The 13,435-nt window shown below is 41.3% G+C and overlaps 1 protein-coding gene across 4 annotated transcripts in view; it reads right to left on the reverse strand.

The window, feature by feature from the left end:
• Positions 1 to 567: 567 nt before the first annotated feature.
• The window catches only part of SLC24A1 (solute carrier family 24 member 1), a 30,053-nt gene continuing 17,185 nt past the window's right edge, over positions 568 to 13,435 (reverse strand). For 2 of the 4 annotated variants that reach the window (XM_006920250.2, XM_006920249.2), the window contains 7 exons: positions 12,600 to 12,691; positions 9,390 to 9,579; positions 8,826 to 9,002; positions 8,443 to 8,645; positions 7,642 to 7,731; positions 6,591 to 6,757; positions 2,767 to 5,616 (listed from right to left, as the gene is read on the reverse strand). In XM_006920250.2, the coding sequence (XP_006920312.1) occupies positions 5,367 to 5,616; positions 6,591 to 6,757; positions 7,642 to 7,731; positions 8,443 to 8,645; positions 8,826 to 9,002; positions 9,390 to 9,579; positions 12,600 to 12,691 (1,169 nt within the window). In that variant the 3' untranslated portion in view covers positions 2,767 to 5,366. Of the gene's footprint in view, positions 593 to 2,766; positions 5,617 to 6,590; positions 6,758 to 7,641; positions 7,732 to 8,442; positions 8,646 to 8,825; positions 9,003 to 9,389; positions 9,580 to 12,599; positions 12,692 to 13,435 lie in introns of those variants that run through there. The other 2 variants (XM_015595874.2, XM_015595873.2) reach the window with 2 other exon arrangements.

A 13,435-nucleotide genomic window follows, 5' to 3' on the forward strand; every position in this document is an offset into this window, starting at 1 on the left:
TTATATATATTCTGTTACTGAATATATATACACACACATATATATATATTCAATTTTTTTTCAAAAGTAGGAGAGTAATAACTCGCTAAAAGTACAACCAGATAGAATTTCCCATATTGAGGAACTGGCTTTTTCAATAAGCCTTCAGAATCCGAGGTTTATAGAATCTAAAATCCAGAAATATCCAGAAATCAGACAATAAATTAAACATTTAAGCACTATGGGTAGACTCTAAAATAGACTCTAAAAAAATATTTTTAGTCTCATTATTTCTGATATCACTTTGTTCAGGAAATTTCTGACCAAAAGTATCCTTTGGCTGTTAGAATTATTTATAGATTTTCACTGTGTGTGTGTGTGTGTGTGTCTGTGTGTGTTTGCATTTGCACACATTGTCATTGGGAAAGAATTATCTAGTCAATTTCAAAGAAGTTAAAAATGGATGGTACCCAATTTGGTGTGTAAAGCTACTAGAGTCCACAACACTTGGATTAGAGATATGAAATCTCGATACTTAGAATCAGTTAAGCTACAGGAAAACCACCTTTGAGTCATACTAGCACCAAGCTAAAACATTTCACAGCTTTCTACTCTGGGAAATAATGGGGAGAGTTTAAAACTGTAAAATTTTAGTTCATTTAGTTTGGGGCTGAAATTGCTTACTTGAAAAATCTGGCGCTATATATATTCCTCACCTTTGTAAATACCACTACAATTTTGCCTTTCTTTAGTATTCAAATCCAGGCTCCACACTCTAAGTGAGTTTCATGTTTTCATGAAAGTAGTCAAGTGAGAGAAACAGTTGAGTGAGGCTGTTGACATTGGCCACAAACATCCTCAGGATTCTGGGGTTCTTTTCTGTTTGTTGTTGTTGTTGTTTGGTCTTTCCCCCTTATAAGAACAGGTTTTGCTGTTGTTTACATTTTCTTTAACACAATATGTAAGAATTACAGTGTTTTGATTTTAAATATCTGACCAAAAAAAGTGAGATAAAGCCCATTCTTTATGGTTCAAAGACATGTGGAAAAGTGAATGTAATTTGTGTCTCCTCCAACCCCAACCCCACCCCCCACAGTTTTGTTTCTGCTTTTGGTTGGGTTTTGTTTCTGCTACTTTTAAATCCCCAGAGAATATTATTTGCACAAATTTAGTCTTTAAAAAAAAAACCCTAAAACATGAGTAGAAAGTGGTAAACCCTGCTCAAAAGAAAATTATAGATCACCCTTTAAAATAACTCTGTACAAAGTTTTCTTCAATTTTCTGTTGACCATACGTTTTGTAGAATCATGGCCAGCAGTGTTAGAAATATCCTTTGCTACATTATCTGCCTCTTATTTTCTTACTCTTAGTTTTGTTCATATGTTTAATAGTTGAAAATAAATCATACTGTGTCCTGTTATAACTTGTTTACTACTTCCTTTCATTGTGTTTTGAATGTCACACATTTGTATTTTATGTAATTTTTTGATATTCAACTTTTTCATCCTATTGTCAGAGAATTATGCAGGCTGTTCATAAGTGGATTGTCATCTTTTTTCCCTGATTGTTTGGGTTTTTTGTTTGTTTGTTTGTCTTTGCTTTAAAACCCTAAAACCACCAGCTTATTTTATTTTCAGGTTTTCTGGTATGTCTTCCCATTTTTGTGTGTAGAGAAATGGCCCCTGAAAATGTTGGTTCAGCATTTAAGTGATAAATACGTTTTACTTTATGCTGGTAATTACTATGATACTTCAGTGCAACTAGCAAGTGTTAGCCTTCTATATATAGAAGGCTGTTATACTGTATTTCTAAATACTTTGTAAGTATATGGTAAGAAATACCTATTAGAATAGTAATTGCAATAGCCTCACCCTATTTTTATTTCTGCCACTAGAACTTGAAAGCTGCTCTTAGGTACTTTATCTCAGAGCAGGAAAGGAAAGAGTAGGCTGCCCTTGGCCCACCTTTGTGCTAGAGTTAGTGTGCTCTGCCCTTCCTGTTTAGACACAAGACTGACTTTTACTTCAGAATTGAATTCTTTAGCAGCTGCATACCAGTTTACCTTCATATCCTCAGTACTGGGTTTCTTCTTATCCTTTCATGCTACCCTCTTCCTCTGGCCTCAGAGTAAGTACATTTGCTGGCTTAATTATTTTTGTTTACAAAATTAACAGTGCACCAATTAATATAGGAATTTGTCTCTGATTCAAAAAATCTGTGTGCATGTTCTTATTCTCTTAGATGGTAATAGACTTCTGATAAAGTTACTGCAGCCTTTCCACAGTTTCTGTTCTTTTGGATAGCTCCCTCTTTCATATTTAAAGATTTTCTTTCAAACATAGTACTGTGATAAAACCTCTGGAGCAACTGATGGAATTTTCTATAAATGAAATTATCCAGGTTTTACTTGCTCATCACAGTGAAGGGCCTGAAGAGCAGAATGAGTGCCTTTGGTTGTGTGGGCACCTTTAGGCCAGGGTGTCCTGCCGGCTCTAGTGACCCCCCAAAGACCGACAGCTTGATCATGAGCCATCTCTTTGGACCTTTCATAGAAACGAGTCCCATTTGCGACGGCACCTGCCCACAAAAATGGGGTCAGAACCAAGGGTATTCTTTGGCACATAAGGCCAACCAATCTTTCATATGTATCTACCAAGCTGTGCCCTAAATATTAAATTCCAATTCTGTCTGCCTTTGGTACTCAGTCTTTAAATAAATGATAATTATGATATAGACAGTGTTATAAAAGGCCAAACCAATAATTTGATAAAAACATTTTCAGAACTATTAATGGGAGTGCAATTTAATGTTCACAATATATAATAATCATTTAAACATATACCAATTTTCATAAGTTTGGAATGCAGCCTTTTTTCTGGTACTATATATAAAATATTAACCCATTAAATTAGGAAGAGTTTCACATTTTTAGAAATTGGACCCAAACTTATTACCAGGGCCATCAAGAATATGCAAACTCAGGAGTGATGAAGTCGTCATCTGTGAAGCCACTGTCTTCCAATTCAGACACCCACATGAGACAGTTCAGAATTTCTAGGCTGAATGGATGACCTAGAATTTGTCCCATATAGCTCTACAGATCATTTTGCCTATCAAATGAGAGGACCATCTCACCATTATCTTGACATTTTAAGATAGCGCTTTACCTCTAAAACATTTTAATAAATGTTTAATAAATTATAGATTTCTAAATGTATGACAAATTTTAGTTTCCAAGCATACCAAATTATCTTTCATAAGTTATATAAGGTTTTCCATCTCCCTGAAATCTTTTTCTCCCTCTTCTTGAATCCCTACTTATCCATCAAGACACAGCTTTCATTTTATGTACTTGACCTTTTCTGTAAAGTGATCAGAACTTCCTTTTTTAGGCAAAGAGAAATGCCAGAAATTCAGCAAATTGATTAGGAAAAGTTGTTGGATCGTTCGAGTTCATTTTAATTATGAAATGGCTCTTCGGTGCTTTATCATTACGGAATGTTTCACTGTCAGTCATTCCTCACTCAGTCATTCCGGGGGAGTGTCAGATCCCAGGCTGTCAGTGAGGAGGTGACTTCCCCAAGGTTAGCTGGAATTGGCTGCAGATACCAGGTTGGCGCCCAGAGTCTTGGCATTGGGATCTCCCTTCCACAGGTATTACTCCCTCCTCCTGTTCTTAAGCCATGGCAGATGGCATCTGGGCAGTGCAGCAGCATCAGGAAAAAAGATATCTAATTTAAGAAATTTCAACATGATTCCATATTCTTAATCAATCTTCTTTTGAGCGTTCTGACCAAATGACCTAAAGATAGAGATGAACCCATCTATGTTTGTAAAATAAAATACCATAGGGACTCACAATTTATTGAAATTTAATAAAAGTTATTTCCAAAGAATGTGAATCCTGGGGCAGTGAGGCCATTAAATTAACCAACCCATCTTAAGAGGTGGATTATGGACTGAAGTACTTTGAACACAGCCCTTCAAACACCAGAATGTTTAATTTTTTTCACATCACATCTGTCCTGCTATCTTCTGGTCTTTGGTGAATCCCCTCTCGTGTTTGTAAATGAAGCCATATTTACCATTATAATAGTTACCTTTAGCTCCTTTTGCTCTGAAACTAGGGACATGGAACTGTTTCGTTTCTAATGTGTGCCCTGATGCTAGTAAAAGCAGCAAGCAGTGGTATTTAATATACAGCACTTCAAATTCCATATGAAATGTTTAAATAACCACACAATTTTTTAAAACACAAGTGTCCTTTACACTAGCTACTTTGGAAGTAGTAATACGTTTTTCTCATCATGTTGCCATCATGCTAATAAGCATTTTTGGAATTCCTCCTTTGTAATTGCTTTAAAATCCACATGTAAGCCGCATAAGAAATCAATCTTTTTGCTTTATAATCCTGTCTAGGTTAACATACAAAAATAGCATTGCCCCACTGGATTTCTTACTTTATAAATCTGACTTGGCTCTACTGACTTTGGTCTCTTTTTAAAATTACTTCCCTTCTCAATATGAGCAGCTGTCACTGTTGGGTGAGAATATGCTGGAGGGGGAGAGCCAGTATAGCTGGGTTAAAATGTCTAATCACTCAAGTTGACCATTTGATGGAGACAATACTAACTTGGATTTTCTAATAAGTACATATTTTTAAATAGCCCCTAGTTTTCCTTCCCTAATATCTATGCCTCCCAAATTCAAGGGCAAATTATAATTTTTATTTCTCGGGCTACTTATTTTAATTTCATTTTTCAGAAATGCAACAAGAGCTAATGTCCTCTTAAGCTGTAAAATATTAGTACACATCTTACTAATGATAATCGATTCCTGTTATACTTCATTTTTTCCTATAACCTTAGCTCCTTAAACTCACCAATAACTGAACCGGTAATGATTACAAACCTTCTAGAACAGAAACAGAGAAGACAGCAAATTGGAGTATGTGCTTGGGGCAGGGGCCAGGAGGGTCCGATACAGACCACATCTGCATCCTGTGGATCAGCGGCCCTGGAGTGAGCAGGGAACTGTGAGCATGGGAGCTCGTGTTATTGCTACTGTGCCTGTCTCAACCCTCACCCCCAATTATCTTCATGTAAAAAAACCTCTGAATCTAGGGGTCCTTCTACTGGTCTCCATGTGATAGTGTCTGTATCAGTCAAGGAGTAGGAACTCCACACCTTCAGAGGTGAGAGTCTTAATCCACAATGAGCTTGCATGTGTTTCCAACAATAAATTTCACTCCCGTATCACATTTGCATCTGGCTCTCAGCCTCTCAGTTCACTCTCTTGGATCATGTTCATCTTTCATTAATGTAACAAGAGATACGGTGACTTCTGGCATGGTTTTCTGATCCATGTCCATTTTAAACAACAGTGAGTCAGACAGATACAGGACAGGATATGATTCGATCTTCTAACAGCACACTGATTATTAGGAAGACAAAGTAAAGGAGGAACATTGTGAAGCCCAGGATCTTGTTCATTCTCCATTTGCATGATGCAATTGAAGAGATCACAAACAGGAGCATGAGAAAAAGCAAAACGATTGCACAAAACAAGCCATTGCTGCTGACTGGAACAGGCTGTAGTCCATTGATAAGAGAGAACAGGAACCAAGGAACAGGCAGACTGCAAGATTGAAGAAACAATGTGAATGTTCTTCATGTTACTAATCATCCCATATACTTAAACAGTATTTTACAATTTACAAAGCATTTTTCCACACACACAAAAAAAACCTATGAAATAGAGCAGAAAGTATTAGCCCCATTTCACAGATGAGGATACTAAGGTTCAAGGAAATTAAATTACTTCCCTTGGACTTATAACAGAGAGCTAATAACAGAGAGCCTAGATTAAAACTGAAGTTTTCTGGATCTGAGTGTTTTTTCTTCATACTTCATACTTCATGACTTCTGTATGACTAACCCAGATCAGTTGATGTGTGACTATAATCTCTAAATTTTTATAAGGCCCACCCAGCTCAGCATAACATTTCTTTACCTTCTTTAATGGTCAAGGTTCTATGCCCTTTTACCTACCCAACCCATACATATACATAAATCCAAATTAACAAAACCAAAGCCACCACCCCAGTCCAGGACATGGCTGGGAAATGAAACTATCTCAGATGCTCTGCTCTGACAATGCTGGGAGGAGGGGTAAGGGGCCAGGTACAAGAGGACACAGCATTTGCTTGTTTATACAAAATGCTTTTCCAGCTGGCAGGAACCCAAAGGCAAAGGAGCAGAAACATCAGGAAGTGAGACTGAGTCATTGTTCCTTCCAACCCCACCTCCTCCACCTTGGAGGTCAGTGAGCAGAGCAGAGCGTTTGACTGTATTTGGCAATGGAAGTTAATGAACTTCACTTTTCAATTCATCTATAAATTAGTTACATTTATGGCAGCATTTTTGTTCTGTTATACCATCTGGCTGTGATGAATGAAGGGAGGATACTTTTGTTGCCTTGTAGAAATTAATAATATAAATAAATGCTCTTTTATTCCATGTATAACGAATGAAACAAAACCAGCAAACAGAGCCAAAGCAAGGTTTTCCAGTCTTACTTAATATGCCTTAGAAAACAATTTTGCCACTCACCCCACGGTGATATCAAATATGTTACTGCCCACAGAGCTTGACACGGCCATGTCTCCCAGGCCTTTCCGAGCAACAATCACACTGGTGATGAGGTCAGGAATTGATGTGCCTGCTGCTAGGATGGTCAAGCCCATAATCTCTTCAGAAATCCCTATTGTTTCGCCAACCTGGTAAACAGTAACAGTAATAAGAAACCATGGCAAGAGCAGGTGGAAAATCAGAGGCTCTTCAATACACCAACCGCATACTACTTTGTGCACACCCAACACTGCCCATGGAGCCCAGCACACTCCCTTGGCCTGAATGAGGTAGAGTGATGGCAGAACTGACAGCTGGGGAGATGGGCCATAGAGAGAACAGGGCCCTGCTCAAGGTTTCAGGGAATGATGGTGCTTGTCTAACAGACTAAAAGTCCATCTATAATACTACCTCCCACTGTTAATTCCAACTACAGCGCCTCTGCTTCTAAAAGAACTGCTCCTCCAAGATCTCTGTTCATGTCAGATTTCCATTTCCAGAACCACAGACACCTGCTATGTGCCAGGAATTAAGAGGCTGGAAATAGTAATATGAGCAGTACAACACTGACCCTACTCTTGGCCTAGTGAAGGAGAAAAGCTTATAAACAATGATTTCAGCTCTATGCTAAGTGCAATATTCCAGGTAGAACAGAAAAGCCATAGGCACTCAGAGGAAGACTGATTAAGTGCCAGAGAGGAGGTAAAACCGAGCTTGCTCTCATAAGTGTGTTCACCAGGTAGAGAGGAGTGGGAGATGCATGACAGGGAAAGCAGGAAATAAGGCTAATAAGAAATGGTCAACTGGAAGCAGATTGTGAAAGGCCTTCTACATCATGCTACAATGTAAGAAGAGCCACACATGAAAAATACTACATTCACGGGAATAAAAAGTCTCCCTTTGTAAATGATCTAGAAACTATACAAATTCGCCTGATCCTCACCATTCCCTAGGTACTGGGAATTTATCCTGAAAGAAAAAAATGTACTTGGGACTTGCTGATGCAGAGTTTTAGTTCCTGCTGTTTACTCACCTGGTGAGCCCACCACACCATGAGGTATGAGAACATGGCTATCCATATGATGGATCCCAGGAAGGTGATAACAAAAAACTTCCTAGACTCCTGTTTGAAAGTTTGAAAAGAAAGAGAAATAAGTTGCAGAGGCTAAAGGCCTTTGGCCCTTCAGAGGGGGGCCCGGGATCAGTGATTAGACCTGCTGGAGGAGTGATGGAGAGGATCTGGAGATGTTTGAGCTGAAATCTCTGTTTCTAGTGAGGACCTTGAGATGGCTGGGAAAGGATGGGGTTGGTGGCGAATAGGGGAGTCCAGCCAGTGGGGTATTCAGCAGTCGCCAAACTGAAGAGAACTATTTGCTTGCCCTAGAACCAGACCAATCTAGGTAATTTGTTCGGTTTCTGCAACCTCTGCCTGCCCTGCCCCTCTCCAGCCTTTGGGTTGAATATGCTAGTCAGATCCTTCCCAATAAATAGAAGTGCTGGGTAGAAATAGCACTTATTACTCTGAGTTTTGACAACATTCCTGTGAAATGTGGAGGTGGTGTAGATACTGAGATAGGAGTCAAGGAAGGACTAGTTCACATTGCTTATAGTGGTAGAAATCAGCACATTCTAGAGCCTCCCAAGCCCGTCGGCATGTCCCCCTACGTGCATGGTCCCTTCTGGAGCTGCAAATTCCATCCTAGAACTTCTCTGCAGTTGAGCCCTGCCATACTGGTTGACCCTGTCCTCTACCTACTCTTTGGTGAGAGTGCCTAGAGACCCCACAGCCTTCCTGGGGACAGATAGCCTGGGGACAGATAGGCTGGGCACTCACCAGCCTCCGTACGTCGGGCACCGTCAGCCACAGCGGGAACACGATGGGCAGGAGGAAGAGGTAGATGGCCTGCTTCTGCCTGGTCTCAGGCCACTCCAGGGACAAAGGCTCCTCATTTTCTTCCTCTTCCTCTTCCTCCTCCTCGTCTTCATCCTCATCATCCTCATCCTCATCCTCCTCCTCTTCCTCATCTTCACCGTCACCTCCATCACCACCCCCTTCACCATTTGTACCTTTTTCATCACTTTGGGCTTCACCTTGATTTTCAGCATTGAATTCCTGCTCTTCCATTTCACCTTCATCACCTTCTTTCATTTCACCATCTTCTGCTTGTAATTCACTTTCACCTTCATCATTTCCTTTTCTTTCTGCTTGGATTTCACTGTCCTTCTCGTCTTCACCGTCACCTCCATCACCACCCCCTTCACCATCTGTACCTTCCTCATCACTTTGGGCTTCACCTTGATTTTCAGTATTGAATTCCTGCTCCTCAGTTTCACCTTTATCACCTTTCATTTCACCATCATCTGTTTGGAGTTCACCTTCATTTCCTTTTCCTTCTGCTTCAGTTTCACCTTCCCCTTCATCGTCTCCTCTTTCTGCTTCACTTTCACCTTTACCTCCTTCACCATCTGTACCTCCCTCATCACTTTTGGCTTCACCTTGATTTTCAGCATTGAATTCCTGCTCTTCCATTTCACATTCATCATCATCTTTCATTTCACCATCTTCTGCTTGTAATTCACTTTCACCTTCATCATTTCCTTTCCTTCCTGCTTGGATTTCACTGTCCTTCTCGTCTTCACCATCACCTCCATCACTGCCTCCTTCACCATCTGTACCTTCCTCATCACTTTGGGCTTCACCTTGATTTTCAGTATTGAATTTCTGCTCCTCAGTTTCACCTTTATCACCTTTCATTTCACCATCATCTGTTTGGAGTTCACCTTCATTTCCTTTTCCTTCTGCTTCAGTTTCACCTTCCCCTTCATCGTCTCCTCTTTCTGCTTCACTTTCACCTTTACCTTCTAGTTGAGTTTCACTTTCACTTTGCTGTCCATTTTTGCCTTCACCAGGAGCGTTAGCCTCTTCATCAGTTATTTCACCTGTGCTCCCAACTCCAGCCACATTTCCTTCCTACAATCCAAAGCCAACAGATTAATGTATAACAACAACTCTTTGTTTTCCTTCTCAGTTTCTCCCTATTATTTTTGTTCTTCTCAGAACGTATCTGAAAATGAGTATGAGGAGAAAACTAGTGAAATTATTAAGCAAAATTCCCTTCACAACATTCCTACTCAATTGTTGTCCAGTCTCTGTTTCCAAGGATGGAGAATTCACTGTCTAAAGTAGCTTCTGTCATCTATGACAACTCTGATTGGTTTGAAATCCACATTTTTGCCAAGGAGTGACCTGCTGTGTATATGTTTACTCTTTGGAGACACACAGAACAAAGCTAATCACTCTCTCACAAGACAGCTCTCTTCCCTTCGTTAAAGATTCCCCTGTGCTATGGCCTAAAGCCTCCTCCCCATCTTGGTGAGTACATTCTAATTAGCTGATATCCCATGAGGAGGCTTCTAAAACTAAACAGAACACTGCACAGAATCTAATAGGATTATCACCTCCCTTGTCTTAGATACAATGCTTCCATTAAGGTTGCCTAATACAGCATGGTATCATATTGCTGAGTCCACTAAACACCTAAACTGTTATATTACTTTATATGTATAAAACAATGATAATGATACTTATATATTGAGGGATTTATGTGGCAAGGCACCATGTTAAGTGGTGGTATAATATTAATAATATAATAATAACTAGCACTTATGAGTCAATTAATTTATGATATAGATAGAATTAAACCCATCTGACAGATGGAGAAACTAGGGTACAGAGTAGTTAAATAATTTGCCCCTGGTCCACATTGTTTGTAAGTGATGAAGTTGGGATTTGAATATGGATAGTTCCAACTGTTGGCCTCTTAACCACCAAGCTACCCTGCTTTGCAAATGCTAGGGCCAAATTAGATCTTTGGTTCTCAAACTTCATAGTCTGGAGAGTTTATTAGAAATACAGGTTTCTTCACCCCACCTGGACCAACTGAATTAGAATCTCTGAGAATGGAAGCCAGGAACCTATTTTAACATGCTCATAAGTGCTCCCAACAACTCCATCTGCAGACCGGTGTTTGTGGAGCTGTGGACTGACTCTACGCACTCTAAAAGCCATTGATTCTGAAGTTCTTCAGGTTAGGCTCTCCACTAACCTAAAACAATGTGCTGGTCCAAATCTCTTGAACAAATGTTCTGTGTGTTCATGGAGTGCTTCTTCTGTAACAAATTTCATGACACAGCTAGCCCCCAAGGGATGCATAGTGATTCTCAACTCTGTTGCATATTAAAATCACCTGGAGGCTTTAAAAACATTCATGCCCAAGAATCCACCACAGATATTCTGACTTAATTGGTTGAGGGTGGGCCTGAGCATTTTTTAAAGCTTCCCCAAATTATTCTAATATGGGACCAGGGTTAAGAACACCTGATGAAGTCAAATATTGATATTTATGAGTCTTTGATATGAATTGGGAATGAAGAGCGAAAAGATTTTAATCTGAAATAATTCCTGCCTTCCCTCTCTAGCCCTATCAGGAAAGAAGTCTTCCTGGTGGAGATGACAAATCACTTAAATTGACAGGTATGGGAGTGTCTGCCCCAGCCTGCACTCTCTTCTCTGAGAACTGTCACCCTTAATACTCCCTTCTTCTGTGTTGGAGTCAAAGTACCCAACCTCTCGCTGTCACAGCTGATGGAACATAGGCTGGATCCCTGCTCCATGACCTAGTTTGAATGAATTCCCTCTATCCTGTGACTAGGAGCCAGTCACTGGGTGATCCTCCTGTGGACTGGAGGACTGGGGTAGTGGTTTTGAGCTATGTGTTGCTAATAAGGGAGCAAATGGAGCCAAGCTGCCAGAAGCCAAGTGCTAGAACCTGCACACACAGAAGGGGATATGAGGCAGAGCAGGACACGGAATGAGAAGCCACCAGGGTCACAGATGCTTTCTCAGGCCTAGGTCCAGCTCTTCATGACACCAACCTTCACTTCTTGCCCTGGGATTCCAGGAGATACCACTACATTCTCTTAGTCCCTTTTATTTGAGCTGGCTATAATCGGCCTACTCAGGACACTCATGATACCGTAAAGATGTCTTAGACACTCAACCCAAAATTGTTGGCTTAAGGATAAGATATAATTAAGTACTTCTGGGTGTCAAAAAAAAAAAAATCAGGGTTGGAACTCGCAAAAACTGAATGCTTACTATCAGTCATTCAACCTTTATTGAGCACAACCATGGGTCAGGCCTTATGTTTCTGTCTGTGGGGGCAGACAGAGACAACTCAGACTTGGATCTTGCCTTCAGGAACCTCACCACCCAGCAGGGGAACTAAGAGAGACTAATAAATAGAGAACAAGGAAGGCAGTGATAAGAACGCTGAGAGAAAGACAATGGACCATGGGCATTCAAATTGGGGTGGTGGGAGGGATCAGGGAAGCCTCATAGCAAAGGAGGCATTTGCACTAGCCTGGAGAGAGATCAGGATATATGAAGATGGAGGGGAAAATGCATTCTTTGGGGGGAGAAAACCGTGTGAGCCAAGGCCTAGAGGTAGAAAAGCATGGAGACAAAAAGTCCAGTTTGGCTGGAGCATGATGGAAGAAGAGGCTGTGAGGCTGTAAAGACGGGAGTGTCAGGACTCAGGAAGCCCTGAGACAAGCCCTGCAGACAAGGCCAAGATGCTTCAGAAGGTTCCAGGGTTTTACCCAGCAACCCCACCCCCAAACACACACACATTTTGAGCTGACTGGTCTCACCGTCTCCTAGTTGCTGACAGGCCGCCTAACAGCGATTCCTTATGTTTTTACATTCCTTATGGCAACGCAGTCTCATATATATCATTTCACTCATATTAAGGTATTACAGTGAATTAACTGGCCCCATGAAGTTTTTGATCTTCAGAGAAAGGGCAATGCTACCCCTGAGGAATGAACCTGAAATAGTATTTCAGACCTTCAGGAAGGAAGGATTTCTGGTCAGCAAGTCCTTCCCGGGACCTCTCAAATTCCTCCACCTGGGAAGAGGCTTGTGCATACCTGATAGCCAGGATCCTTCTCCTGATCTCCCTTGACGTCTGGAGCAGGGGCTGGTGTGACCGTGACCGCAGGGAGCTTGGCTGGCTCCTCCTCTTTAAAGGATGATAAACATGGGATAGGTCAGAAAAGTGCCAGGTTTCGAGGGCAGCTGGCAGAGACTGATGTGAGTAGCTACAGGGCTACTGGACTTGTCCACTCCAGGGTCTCGGAAGGTTTGTTTGGGGAATTTCTTGTTGATAGGAGAAGTAAAATGACATGATGTGACCTGTTGTTGCCCTGTCCACAGAGATATCTATAGATGAGAGGACAGCTGGGAAGTGACCGCCCTTGCTCCCCCTATATTCCCAAACATTTCCAGCCTGGCCAGTGTGGCCAAGGATACTGTGAATAGCTTGGGCAGCTGGAGCACAGAGAGGGCAAAGCCCCAGCCCGCAGGGTCTGACATTTCCCCCTACCAACTGTATGGAGAGGATTATGATGATTTCAAAGGCAACAGCTAGGAAGTCTTGGAAAGTCTGGAGGGCTAGGTTTAAGTACAAGCTCTCTCACATCTTGGCTGGATGGCTTTGGGCAAATCTTTGACCTCTTTGAGCCACCTTTGTCTATAGAATAGGAACAATGACTGCTGCTCTACCTCCCTCCAAGGATTGCTGGGTACATCAGGCAGGCTTGGTGTGCTGTACATAGCCCATGGAGCAGTAGCTGTCTCACTCTTCCTGTCCCAGCTGCCACACAGGTGCTGGACTTCTGTGTCACCAGACCCCTAGCGGCTTCCTCTCACTGGGGTTGCTGATCTCAGACCCATCCCTAGCAAAATTGTCCTTGTGAAAAGTAGG

Source organism: Pteropus alecto, unplaced genomic scaffold (assembly GCF_000325575.1).
Source record: "Pteropus alecto unplaced genomic scaffold, ASM32557v1 scaffold86, whole genome shotgun sequence".
NCBI classification, from domain to species: domain Eukaryota; kingdom Metazoa; phylum Chordata; class Mammalia; order Chiroptera; family Pteropodidae; genus Pteropus; species Pteropus alecto.